Genomic DNA, 14,630 nt, shown 5'->3' with positions numbered 1-14,630 from the left:
TATTTATTTGCAGATTGACTCTTTGGACATTTGACACAACCAAGCACAGCTGTGACATGTCGGCTGTGACATGATATGACAGCATTAGTGCAAGGCTCCAGCACACTGCAGGAAAGTAATTTCTACAAGTGCTGTCCCCCCCAAAAAATCTCCTGCATTTTTTAACCGTTCTCCATCAATGAATAAAGAAATTGTGTTAGAAATAGCAAAGGGAAAGATAAAAGTTTGGGTGAGACTCTCATGGGTGTTGGGATTACCTTACTTTGAGGTGGTAAAGATTATGGCCTTTCATTCATTGTTCAAATCACCTCACCAGCAGTCTACACCCTGCAGCCTTTCCAAGTAGGCCATGCTTTGGTCAAAGCACAAGGGAAGATATCATGAGGCAATTCCTCTCATGGGGCTTTTAAGGATCAGAAAATGCAGGTAACAAGACAAGCTGCAAAGTGGTAGACTAATGTTTAATGGAAATTCAACCACACAGCACCTTCAGCTACCTCACAATGATAAGGTAAGCTCAAAACCCGACACCCACCAAAATTCCCCGAGAACAGGGCAGCAAAATGGAAGCCCTTTTTGCAAGGGAGAACAACTTTTGTGAAAATGGAGGACAGATTTTAGCGCAGCACAATTTCCCATTGCTTGTAAGGTTTTATTTTGAGTTCAAATAAAAGGCACTATATTACACTCGAGTTGCGTTGTTTTCAGTATTGGTGTTGAGAAATGACAGAAAGCATGTGCTTTGTACTCCTATTATTGAGAAACTAAATAATCCCACAGTTGGGAGTGAACTGCTCTGCTATGTTTATCACAAAAGATTGATCCGCATTGCTATAAAAGTTTTTGGCTTCCACGGAAAGTGTCTCCAAAAGCAAGTGGTGGTTGTCATCATTTTCAGTTGCCTACATCATTGGCTTGTGCTAAATAAAGTCTGGGTTTTGATTGCACCTTACCGGATAGTATTATGTTTTGGCTGCTTTGAGTACGGTTGTTTCTGGAAGGACTTTTATTCTGTTGTTAAGAAGGTATTTCAGCAAACGGAATTCTCCAGTACTTAGAAACACAAAACAATGTAAAAGAAAAGCTCTGATCCAATCTTGTGCCATGGTTACTATAGGAACACTTTGAAAAGTGGGTCAGAACTCAAAACATCATCATTATTATGCCATCAATGTACATGGTACTTTACAGAGGAGGAGGAGGAGGAGGAGGAGCAACAACAACAGCAGGAGCAACCAAACTCTGTATGCTGAGAAGCTTGCCATCTACGCTTCAACAAACTGCAATAAAGGGTGCAAAGATGGTGGAGAAGCTGGATGGGAGAGGACAACATGAGATGATGAGATGTCATTGTCCTGGTGCAAATCTCTTGAGCCTTTAACTATTCATGGGGGACAGGTAAGATTTCTCAAAAATAGGGCCATATTCCCATCTGAGCAACCTTCTAAGATTCCCATCTCAGTGGTAGGTGGGGAGCAGATGTAAATTTATTTATTTACCCACCCATCTGGCTGGGTTTCACCAGCTAGTCTGGGCGGCTCCCAACAGAATTGATGGTGATGATGATGATGATTAATAATAATAATAATAATAATAATAATAATAATAATAATAATGCAATAAAGCATCAGACATTAAAAACTTCCCTAAACAGAGAAAATATTACATCGGAACTTTGGGACAGAGACACCCACAGAGTCACAGAATGATATCAAAAGATGTGGTTTGGAGAACCTTCTGCTTGTAAAAGCTCTGTTATCCAGTCTTGTACAGAACACCTGAGCCACTCCAGAATTGTATGCACATGTTCTTTGTGAAAGTGAGCAACACGTGTCTGAATTTCTATCACCTCATTAGCTGTTACATTATATGTATATGTATATATTTTAAAGGTACTGCTTTGGACAGAGAATATCAGAGTTGAAAAGTACTGTACTAAAATCTGCTTCATCTGCTCTCCTTGGTTTCGTGTTCATTGTTTCCACAGCAGTTTCCTCATAAACTCCACAGGATTCCTTGCACAAGTTTTCTGCTCCACCTGCCTTAACCATATCCATTAGGCGTTAGCTGTGTAACTTGTCTGTCATTTCTGTTCTGTACCATTTGATCTACCCTTTTGAACTTCCAAGAACCTTCCTATTGCCGCATTTTGGAGATAAAGCAAGTGGCAGACCGATGAGGTGGAAAGTAGCTTGGTGATCAAGTGAGCTGGTAAGCAAATGAGTGAAGAGCAGAGTCACAAGGAGGGAAGGATGCAGAGAGGTCAGCTAGAATAGTCCAATTACAGCTTGCTCTGTACCTGAAATAAATTGCTTAGACTAAGGAAGCAAGCCAGAACTCGAGGTATTATGATGCCAAATAGAATCTCATTGGCCATTTGTGTCAGCTGATCCTTAATGAGCTAATAGGGCTGCAGGTGGCGCTGTGGTCTAAACCACTGAGCCTCTTGGGCTTGCCAATCAGAAGGCTGACAGTTCGAATCCCCATGATGGGGTGAGCTCCCATTGCTCTGTCCCAGCTCCTGCCAACATAGCAGTTCAAAAGCATGCCCAAAAGTGCAAGTAGATACATAGGTACCATTCCTGCGGGAGGGTAAACGGCGTTTCCGTGTGCTCTGACTTCCGTCATGGTGTTCCGTTGCGCCAGAAGCAGTTTAGTCATGCTGGCCACATGACCCAGAAAGCTCTCTGTGGACAAACACCAGCTCCCTCAGCCTGAAAGCGAGATGAGCTTCGCAACCCCATAGTTGCCTTTGACTGGACTTAACCATCCAGGGGTCCTTTGCTTTTTTTGCCTTTAATGAGCTAGTAGCTACTGTGCCTCCTTTTGACCATCAGCAGTGGTGGCCTCTAACCACATTAAGAGACCAACAGCACCCTATTCTGGCAACCTGCACCAAGTGTTCAGTTGGGTCTAGGCTGCTAGTGCCCTGGCAGCTTACACCCCACAACATGCAGTACCAAAAGCTTACCCTTCCGTAGTTTGGAATGAAATCCTACAGAAGTTGATTTCAAAATAAGTTCCATTGAGTTCCATGGTGTTTACTCACACATCACCGAGTATAGAATTATAGCCTGAATACAGTATATGAAATTCAAATGGGAGGTGCGTTTTAACAAATTAAAAATAAGCATTGACAATCAGGTAGCCTCCATTATCCAAACATCTTCAGATTTTAATAGGCACATTCACTCACTTGATACAGCATTATCCATCACTGTTTTATGTATTGATGTTTATGCTATATTATCTGTTTAGACCTTCCACAAATTTGTTAACCATGTCAAAACTCTGATAGATAAATATTACCTGGGTATTTCTTTTGTATCCAGGATCCAATTAAAAATGATTTATATCAGCTGTCCACAGGAAAACAACTGTCCCAAGGAAGATATATTTCCGTGACATGTTTACTATAGCTTTAATTTTTTTTTACTAGGATTTGTTGCAACATAAAACATTGTTTTCACACTATGTGAAAGGAAATCAGTAATGTTTTGTTGCTGGAAAAAAACTAGGACTTTAATGGATTGCTTTTAACTTTTAACACTTCGTATAACCGCAATTCTCTCAATGTTGCAGGTCGTGTAATCAGGATTGATGGTGGACCATATCTTCGTTCCAGATAAGGTCAGCTAAAGTTTTGAAACATTTTATAATACAGCATTTAGTACTAAACAAGTTATGGTGGGGGAGGGGGGGCGATGAGCAAGGTCTTCACTGCTCAACATCCAACACTTCCCATCTTCAAGCTGTTCTGTAGCGATTCATGTGTTTTTATCCCCATTTATCAAAATAGGAGACTCCAAAAAGAAAACATGACAGCAGCAAAGAAACATGTCCACTATAAAAAATACTGTAAATGCATCCAGTTTATAATAAACGATATAAACTAAGCATGTGTGCCACCATCCCAATGCTGCAACATTCATTTACAGAATCTGAGTGATTAGATAACGGAAACTGGAACCCAAGATCTAAGCAGCACAAAAGGTTGATTACAGACTAGGCAGGTAAACCTGTACTGGTTTAGACCCTGGACTTATTGTCTGATAGGATATTCCACCCACCCTCGCACTTCGGTGATATGTATTAATTCAACATGTAGCACGCTTGACCTTTCTCCTTGTCATTCCTCAAAAGCTCATTTCTTTAAATGTCGAACATTTTAAAGCGCATCACACCTTGTATACCTTCGTCTTTCTGGTTTGCAAGCTGGCTGGCTGGCTGGCAGGGCTTCTTTCTCTTTCCTTTCCTTTTTTAAAAACCAATGCGAGTCACTTTGGAAAGTGACAATCGTCTGGAAAGGGGGATAAATTATACGGTAACAATGCAATGCTAAGTGGGGTGTGTAGTGAAATCCAAAGGTGAACCTACCACTTTAACCCCCATCTCTGCTGGATTGGTGCTAGCAGAATGGGAGTGAGGGCAGAGGAGGGTTGCCACATTGGAAACAATAGGTAAGGGGAGGGAAAGATTTAGGCAGCCTAAGAAGTGTCTAAATTTTCTCCAAGTTTGGCAGGCGGCATTCGGATACAGTTGCTGCCTGGAATGACCCAGAATGGCCTTGACAGAAGGATGGGGGGGGGATAGATTCAGTTTTCATTTAAAGGGAAACCTACCTATTTTAGACTTTCCAAAAACAATACACAAACCAAAACACAGCCATCCTTCAAAATTCACACTTCTCTGAATTTTGCAGTTCGATTCCCCAGCCATGTAATGTGTACAGAAATGAACATAGTAGCATAAAGGGTATAAAAAATGTAGATATTTGTGAAAATAACATACAAAAGATGCATTCTATTAAGGAAAAATGAATTTTCCAAAAATATGTATATTGGGGGAAACAAAAAAAGTGCATTATTAGGAGAATTTTGCACTAAAATGCAGGTGACTTTTTATGGGAACTTCTTGTATTTAGAACATTTGCAAAGTGAGGTAGGAATGTGGGAATTTCACTTAAATGGGATGAAACCAAAATTGACCATTTCGCCCACCACTACCCAGAATTTTGCCCTACTGAAGTTAGAGTTCCAGCTTAAGTTGGAAGCCAAGGCATTGGAGAGGGAGGTTCTGATAATGGATCTCTGGCATTGGAGGAAGGTCCTGGCCTTTTCAGTGGCCCCTGGGACACCTTAAAAAAGCAAATAAATGATTGCTAAGTAGTATTGAATCAAAGGTTGGTCATGACTGGGCATAAAGCCATGTTTCTTGCTTGATAGACAGAGTAATTGTTTAAGAACTCAGCAAATTAATTAGTTATAGAACATGCAGTTCAATACAGCATAGGCTATGGTTTCTCTTGCCAGAGAAGCAAAAAACTAAGTTGTTGTTTTAAGAACAGGGGGTGGGGTGGGGTACTGGATTCTTTCTCAGAAAAGCTACTAATTCATCAAGAACTATCATTAAAAGCTTACTGATTTCTTGGTTGTCCTTATTTAAGATGCAGAGCAATACACTGAAGGCTTAAAAAGGGAGAGAGATCTGCATTCTTACTGCCACCCAGCTTATTTCATTACCTTTAAGGAGAGTACCTGGCCGAGGATCATAACAGTATGTTTAATCTAACATTCCACAGCTTTGGCCATGCAAGATGCCAAGTTTCTCTCCTTTTTTTAAGTAAAATGCAGTGGGAAACACTTTTCAAGGGTTGAATGAGGAGAGCACCTTTGTATGTAGGAATAGGTAAAGGTAAAGGGACCCCTGACCATTAGGTCCAGTCATGACTGACTCTGGGGTTGCGGCGCTCATCTCGCTTTATTGGCCGAGGGAGCTGGCGTACAGCTTCCGGGTCATGTGGCCAGCATGACTAAGCCGCTTCTTGGCGAACCAGAGTAGCACACGGGAACACCGTTTACCTTCCCGCCAGAGCGGTACCTATTTATCTACTTGCACTTTGACGTGCTTTCTAACTGCTAGGTTGGCAGGGGCAGGGACCGAGCAACGGGAGCTCACCCCGTCGTGGGGATTCGAACCGCCGACCTTCTGATCGGCAAGTCCTAGGCTCTGTGGTTTAACCCACAGCGCCACCCGCGTCCCTCGTATGCAGGGATACACATGGTCATTTACCTGTCTTTCAGAAGGGTATTATGAAGGCCTAATTTATAAAGTCCCAAACAACTAGGGGCTTATTCAAAGAAGCAGCTGCTTCCACATAGTTCTGTCTGTCTATTAAGACCTGAAGTTGAGGTCTGCCTGGCTGTTTTGCATCAAAAGAACTATCTCTTATGCAGCAGTCAGAGAGAGGGCTCTCTCTCTGCAATGGCACCCTAATTGGTGTCAATATAGTCATTGGGTCAGTTTTATCTGTGGTGATTGTGTGAACTATTGGGTAGACAAGCTTGAAGGGGCTGCTGTTTCACACTGGAAGCAAACTAGCTTTTGAGAGGAGATAAGGAGAAAGGCTGAGCTATTCCTGATGTAAGTCCAGAGTCTAAACTTTCATAACTGATTTTCCTTGGTAAATAATTAAGTACTTGGCCAAAGTTTGCTAGAGATTTATGATTTTGAGGGAAGCTATGAGAAAAACACAATTATATTATATTCACCTTAGGAGAAGAACAGCTTTCGGCATTGCTACTATTCTTTCTTTGTGCCTGACGGTTGAAGAAAAAAAGTTGTTGTTTTTTGTTATTGTTGGAGCATTTGGTGCTTCCTGCCCTTCTTTCCGACATCAAGCTGCAGACTGTAAGTTTCATACTTTTATTAATTTTTTGTGTTAAAGATTTATTCAGAAGCTAACAATATTGATTTCATTTACATCAGGGCTAAGCCAAATGGAGGTCCCTTTATTCCCCATGAAAATAGGTTGGGGACACACCAAACAGGAGTGGGGGGGAGACATAATCCCCCCTAGCCAGTTCACATTTTGCCAGGGGGAGAGGGAATCGCCCATCTCTTTTGCAGTGAACAAACATTTTGCCACTTCAGTGGTGGCAAACTGCCACTTGAAAAACAGCAATCCACACTGTGAATGATTCTCATCCGCAGATGATTTGCCTGCTTAGAGAGGCAATGAATTCCTGGCTGGTTACGATGACCCACATCGCTAGTCTAGAAAATATTACGTTCACCTTAGCTCAACTATGTTTCCACTCGGTAGAATTATCATGCTCATTTTGTGGTCCCTGGTTGAGTAGGACCACTCCTGGAACTATACATCAGAGGGGCAGAGTGGAGCTGAAGCAGTCGCAACTTGGGGAAACAGTGGCCAAGAACAGGTGTGAATATAACACTAACACACACACACATGAGGAAGAGGGAGAGGGAGAGATGTGATGATGAGAAAACCTATTTTGCTTCTCAAAAACACAATATTTTTCCTTGATATGTGCATGCATGAAGAATTAGCACAGTCCTACTTTATAGAAGTTTGTTATCCCTGATAAATGCATTTTTTGAAGAAGAAAAAATGATGGTGATTTTAACTCTGTTTGGAACTTGTTGTTCTGCCTGTTGTTAATGTGATTTATTTTTTTACTGTATTTAATGACATTGCGTTTTTAACTTGTTTTAGGCTGCCCTGTGTTCCTCAGCTTCAGAGAATGCCCCTTAGTTAATATTGGATTTGAAAAGATATTTGATTGCTCTTAGTTGAACACGTGAGCAGTTGAACATAAAGTACTGAAGCATTCTCTGTGCTAAGAGAAAGAGATCAGAACATACAAGTGTAATCATTATCTGTGTCTAATTTCTACTGCAGTTTTCTAAGGAAATCTAAGGAACCAGTTCACTGCTTGTCACATCAAAATGGATTACTCCAAATTCCTGTCCGATATAAGTGCAGCAAGGAAACCAAACGTTGCAAGACTTTCAAGTGAGTAGTTGCATTTTCCAGTCATCACCTGATTTGCTTCACAATTATCATTTTCTCCTGGCTTTATATCTATAGAATATGCTTATGCTCAGAAAAGTCTTGTTGAGGAGAGTACAAGTTCCAATTCGGAAGAATAATGCTGTTGGGTATTGTTGTTTTACCTTTTTGTAAACTGCTTTGAGGGGTTTTTACAATCAAGCGCGTATAAATTTTATGAAATAAATGAATAATAAATTGGGTGGGACTGCACCTCAGTGGTACAGCAGATGGTTTGCACAGAGTCTCATGTTCAATCCCTGATAGTATCTCCAGATTTTTAAAGACCAGGTAACAGGTCATGTGAAAGACCTTTGCCTGAGACCCTGGCAAGTTGCTCCCAATCAGAGTAAATAATGTAGCCAGGTATATAAGGCAACCTTGCAATGCTGTAATTTACTGCTCAGTAACATCATAAATACACACATCACTGCATAACAGTAAAAACTAATAGTTAGGTTGTAGGCCTACACACACTCAACATGGAAGAAACTCCACTGAATGCAGTGAAACTTACTTCTGATGGACTATATGGAGCTGGCTGACCTTACTGGAAGAATCCGCAACCAAAAAGAAGAGGAATACCAAGAAGAGTGGAAGAAATTTAAGGACGATTTGAATAAATACTGTGATATTAAAAATTAGAAATTACTTGCAAGTACCAAAATAGGCCTAGGATTAAATTAAGAGTTAATTAAACAAATAAGATTTAGAACTTTAAGGAAAGTTAAGAAAATTTATTTTAATTGGAATATTGTGGTTTTAAAGAAATGATATCAGAAAACTGCTACATTTTAATTACAAGGAAATTCAGATGGGAGGGCTCAGGGGAAGCCCAAAATATGTTTATGAGGTTAGAAGTTTAAATAATTAATTAATTTGTGTTGTTTAGGTGTTTAGGTTGTAGGTGTTTACTGGTATTTTGTTTTTACTCTCTTTTTTGTTTATATTTGTGATCTTGTCTTTTTTCTTTTTTTCTGTTTTTCTTAGGTTACATCTGTAAGAAACCTAATAAAAATTATTTTTTTAAAAAAAGAATAGCATTTTCTTTCACATTCGGCTTCCTCTGAAGTTCATTTTTTCTGTTAATTATATCTTTTAACTTATTAACTAATATTCTTTACTCGTGTTAACGGCAGATGAACTGGAAAAGAAGATGACAGCGTCTACCGTCATCATGCTTAGTGGGGGTATGCCAAACCCTAACTATTTCCCAATGAAAACAGCAAGTATAACCCTCAATGATGGAAGCACCATTGAAATTGGAGAACAACTGATGAAGAGAGCTCTTCAGTACAGTGCTACAGAGGGGTATGATGAAAAATCATGCAGAGGGGCCCTCCAGACTGGTGTTTTATTGCAGGTGTATTCTGCAACATAATCCTGGGAACTGTAGTTTGTTTGGGGTACTGAGTGTTTTTAGGAAATCCCTATTCCCTACACAGAGCTACAATTCCCAGAGTGGTTTAACCAACAATCCCTCTTTCCAGGGAACTCTGTCCATGGATGCACAACAGATACAAAATAAATTACAATTTAATATAAAACTTTGGGGGGAGAGTGCCCAGAGTTTCCCACAGGCATCTGGTGGGCCACTGTGAGCCCAGGATGCTGGAATAGATGGCCCTTTTGCCTTACCCAGCAAGGATTTTCTTATGTTCTTAATTAGCTCAAGCAACTCCCTAGTCATTTATTCAAAAGACTTGTTATTTAAAATAATACTAATGAAAACACTCCTGGTCCATGTAAATAAGTTTTTCATATCCATTTCTAAGTAAGTGTTAAGATGTTTATGTATTTCTGTTTTGTTTTGTTTTGTTTTCTTCATCGCACTAACTTCAAGCTAACCTGAAGTGGTATATTATGCATGAAGAACTGAGGATATTTAAAAAGAGGAATAAAATCTCTGTCTTCCAGAATGCACAACTTATTGTCTTGGTTCAGAGACTTGCAGATGAAGCTCCACAACCCACCAACAGCGACGTATACCCCTGAGAAAGGACAAATGAAGATATGTCTCACTTCAGGCAGCCAGGATGGCCTTACTAAAGTACGAGCGATTCAAAGGTCAACAGAACCATGTCAGTTCAGACAACTGAGCCAAATGCCCACTGAGTCCCTCTATGGCAATTAAATCGGAAGGATATTTTTCTGCTGATGATTCTTCCCCATCATATCAAATCAGCTGAGCAAAGTTAATACTTGAAAATAAAGACTTGACATGACTGCTTCATGAGCACTATTGGAAAATACAAGTGTATTATTCCATCAGGTTTTTGTTGTTGTTGTTCCTTTCCATAGAAGGGTCTGAGATCCATTGGAGGTCCCCACTGGTAGAAGGGAAGGGATTTTTATCAAATCCCTGTTCCTCCTTCAGTCCTTCATGCTGCTTCCTACACTGTTCAGGAGGGTCCTCCAACTCTCTTGAACAGCGGAGAAGGAGAAGGAGAAGGAGAAGGAGAAGGAGAAGGAGAAGGAGAAGGAGAAATCAATTAAAATTACTTCTTCCTTTCATCCAGCAGAACTATCCTATTTTCAGAATTAAGCTCATGGAAACTGTTGACTCCTGTCCCAAGTCATAGGAGTCCAAGGGGCCGAGGTTCCTTCACACACACCCCAATAAAATATTTGAGGGTGCCGGATGAGGGTCCAAAGTTGATGGCCATTGGCATTCAAATGGAGTGTGTGTGCCACATCTTACCTGCTCCCCCCCACCAATCTTTTATTCAAGTTGGCACCCCTGTCCTCAGTGGAGACAGAGCCAGATGAAATTTCTTCCAGTTATGTAGCTTTCCAATTATGTAGTTCTAAACTCTGATTCTTAAATATAGATAAATAGATGCACGTCCATTGTTCTTTATAGAGATGATTGACTTCAGGGACATATCCTAAGAATGTTTTATTCACCAGAGATCTGTTCCTTATCATCTTTGTTTTTAATCTTCTGCATTCTAGTTCTGTAATGTTTGCTTGTGCTTAGCATCTATATGTAAACTATATGCTCAAGGTAAAAAAAAAAAAGTTGTGTAAAATCTAAGTTAGGGGTAGTGCAATTTTATCATTTTTATTTATTTATAAAATGAGATTAATTCTGGTTGTCCAATTCTGAGAAGGACCTAAGGCCAAATACTACACAATTAAAAGTTGCTCAAACCCAGTTTTAAAACAAAAACACTTGACTAATGGAAGAAAAGATTAAAACCGGGAAGCAGATAGATATCAACTGTCAGCCAGATAAATTGAACTTCTGATGGGATATCTTAAGAAGGCAGCCCAAAAACAGAATCAGGGGACAATGATTCCCACAGCCCAGATATAACCAGAGAAAGATTTCCTAGCATGTCTCTGCTATATATCTCAGATACAAAGGCATTCAGGACAGCCTTCCTGGCTGGTGTCAAAAGAAGAGCAAGATAATGTCACCATTTAGATTGGGGGGACTGGCCAACCTGTGGGCCATATATGACCTGATGACTTGAATCTACCTTGCCATCTCCCTTCTTGGGCCCCAACCTGCCTTTGTGGCAATTAGGTTGAGAGAGAAAAACAGGACTTTTCTTTTTGTTTGCCAAGCCTAATTGCTATGGGGGTTGAGGTGGTGGTGAGATGCCTTACATCAACATTGGTAAAGTATTAGGTTTGAATATTAAAACTTGGATAGGACTCCACCACACCACCCACTAAAATCCAGTAGGATGCTCACTGTTTCAAACCTTTTTGATCTTTTTTTGCAGGCGTTTGATATGCTCATCAACCCAGGCGACAACGTCCTTGTAGAGGAGCCGAACTTCCATGGGGCAATGTTAGCAGTGAGTTATCTTTGGGGTCCCATCACAGCCAGATGCTATGCCAACTCTAGTTCTTTGGTGCATAAACACGCCATTGTAAAAGTTCATATTGGGACTCCTTGAGTGGTTTGCCATGTATGACAAGAATTGTATCAAAAAGTAACAAGTGTTTTATTTAATTTAAGGTATTTATATACTACTTAATTATCTCAGTCTCTAAGTGGTGTACATTACAAAATATGGATAAAATCAATTAATCATAAAAACAGAAAACTTCCTGAAAATGCCTCCTTGATGGTAGGGGGAGGTCCTTGTCAACGAACTGAAACAGGGAGAGGGGTCTGTCTTATCTCAGCTGGGAGGGGGTTCCATAGAATCAGGCCCACAATGCTGGATACAAAGCTTCTGGTGGCTACAAGCTATGTATCTAAGCTAGGTTTGCCATTTTCAAACAGTGATGAAAATCCGGACAGAAAAGTTGTTGAGCTATGTCCGGAACCACACTAACAGAGCCTCCATTTTGAATTCCTAAAGTTTACAAAACAGGACCAGGAGCTGCTTTCTTTTGCCTACCACTGCCTCCCTTGTGTTCGCCTGTTCTTCATGGGTTTTTTTCATTGTCAGTGTGGATGTTGTGACGAATCAACAGGAATATTTGCATAGCAAGCAGCTCAGTTTCATTTCTCATGACTAGACCCGTCCAAGCAAGGCCCTGAACATGAAGCTTGCCATGATCAGGCTTGCACGAAGGCGTGCTCAGCTGAATCTCTGAGCACCCACTGTCTCCACCCCTTCCCCTGCCTCTATCCCGGTAAAGGGACAGCAGCAAAGGTGGCAATGTCAGCATGGGGACTTAGAGCATCCATTTCCTACACAGGAAAGAGGCTGGAACGACACGTCTCAACATCCCTCATGGGAAAATGAAGTTGTTATCATCCAAATCTGGCAGGGAGGGTTTGGAGAGTCTACAAAGTCTCAATCCCCTCTTAGGATAACAACAACAACAATTTATTATTTTCACCCCGCCCATCTGGCTGGATTTCCCCAGCCACTCTGGGCGGTTTCCAACACAATATTAAAATACAATAGTCCTTCAGATATTAAAAGCTTCCCTAAACAGGGCTGCCTTCAGATGTCTTCTAAAAGTCCGATAGTTGTTTTTTCCTTTGACATCTGGTGGGAGGGTGTTCCACAGGGCGGGCGCCACTACCGAGAAGGCCCTCTGTCTGGTCCCCTGTAACCTCACTTCTCGCAATGAGGGAACCGCCAGAAGGCCCTCGGTGCTGGGTGGAGACTCTCCTTCAGGTATACTGGACTGAGGCCGTTTAGGGCTTTAAAAGTCACCACCAACACTTTGAATTGTGCTCGGAAACATACTGGGAGCCAATGTAGGTCTTTCAAGACTGATGTTATATGATCTCAGCAGGCGTTCCCAGTCACCAGTCTGGCTGCTGCGTTCTGGATTAGTTGTAGTTTCCGAGTCACCTTCAAAGGTAGCCCCACATAGAGCGCGTTGTAGTAGTCCAAGCGGGAGATAACTAGAGCATGCACCACTTTGGCAAGACAGTCCACGGGCAGGTAGGGTCTCAGCCTGCGTACCAGATGGGGCTGGTAAACAGCTGCCCTGGACACAGAATTGACTTGCGCCTCCATGGACAGCTGCGAATCCAAAATGACTCCCAGGCTGCACACCTGGTCCTTCAGGGGCACAGTTATTCCATTCAGGACCAGGGAGTCCTTCACACCTGCCCACCTCCTGTCCCCCCAAAACAGTTCTTCTTTCTTGTCAGGATTCAACCTCAATCTGTTAGCCGCCATCCATCCTCTAACTGCGATCCATCCTCCATCAGCTACTACCACCAGCATATGACATTTCAGAACCAGTTTTAAGGGGCACGGTATATGACTTCTGTATACAAGTGGTTTCGAGCTTAGCTGCTGAAATAATATCCTGGTTTTAATGGCCTCTGTGGATTGGATAATAAATTATGTTTCTTTTCATAAACAGCTAAAAGCCTCGAGATGTAACATCATCAAAGTACCTAGTGATGCACATGGAATCATTCCCAAAGGCTTGAAGGAGATTCTTTCCAGGTGGAAATCAGACAATGTGCATAAGCTCACGGACAAGCCCCCTAAGTTCCTGTACAGTGTTCCTAATGGTGGCAATCCTTCTGGGAGCTCCCTGACAGCGGAACGCAAAAAAGAGATTTACCAGGTAATCCTTGGTACCCGGCATCATCTTAAGTAGAAACAAAGACAGCATTTCCACTAAGCAACCCTAGGCAGGTATACAGAGCAGCAATTTAGTATAGACAACTGTGCTTGCTTCTTCTTTTTGCTTTTTTTGCTTTTTTTAAGAAACTACCTACCAATATGGAGTGTGGTCACCTCTTCTTCCTCTTTGCAGCCTATGTACTGACACCTTTTTTTTTTTTTAATCAAAAAAGAGAGAGCAGTCCTACAAATGCAGTAGCAGATGAGAGAGATGTCTCTTTCCCAAAACAATTAAGCAAATTCTCTGTGCTCCCATCCTCACTGCTCTGGAACAGCAAAGGAAGAATGGAAGGAAGAAGGCAGCAAAGGAGAGTTCACAGAAAGCAGGGCCAACCCAGGGCATTTTCCCACTTGAGGCAAAACAACATAGTGCCCCCTGCTTCCTCCTCCCCTCCACTGCCACCTGAGGTGACTGTTCATCGACTCTGCACAAAATGGGAAACATGAACATAAACTTGGGGCGCATCAATTTTCCAAGGTTTTCTCATGTTTGATAGGACCACTATTGCTTTGGCTTGTTGGCAAACCATAGTTGTGTATGCACTGATCATCCCACAAAATTATTTTCTCTTCTTTTCTTGTTGGTTTACCTTTTAGCTTGCCCACGAATACAACTTTCTTATAATAGAAGATGATCCATACTATTTCATCCAGTTTCAGAAGGTAAAATCAAACTAATAGCGCTTACCAAACTAAACGTACTAATTGGT

At 41.3% G+C, this 14,630-nt stretch overlaps 1 protein-coding gene across 1 annotated transcript in view; it reads left to right on the top strand.

Moving 5' to 3' along the window:
• Nucleotides 1-14,630, top strand: part of AADAT (aminoadipate aminotransferase) — a 77,080-nt gene that overhangs the window by 27,898 nt on the left and 34,552 nt on the right. Inside the window, exons 16-22 of the mRNA XM_083398068.1 lie at nt 3,259-3,313; nt 7,715-7,819; nt 8,995-9,166; nt 9,773-9,905; nt 11,590-11,664; nt 13,652-13,861; nt 14,518-14,583. Of these exons, the coding sequence (XP_083254194.1) occupies nt 3,259-3,313; nt 7,715-7,819; nt 8,995-9,166; nt 9,773-9,905; nt 11,590-11,664; nt 13,652-13,861; nt 14,518-14,583 (816 nt within the window). The remainder of the gene's footprint in view (nt 1-3,258; nt 3,314-7,714; nt 7,820-8,994; nt 9,167-9,772; nt 9,906-11,589; nt 11,665-13,651; nt 13,862-14,517; nt 14,584-14,630) is intronic.

The sequence above is a fragment of the Podarcis tiliguerta genome (assembly GCF_965153285.1).
Source record: "Podarcis tiliguerta genome assembly, chromosome: 9".
Classification (NCBI taxonomy): domain Eukaryota; kingdom Metazoa; phylum Chordata; class Lepidosauria; order Squamata; family Lacertidae; genus Podarcis; species Podarcis tiliguerta.
This window is presented reverse-complemented; position numbering and strand designations above follow the sequence as displayed.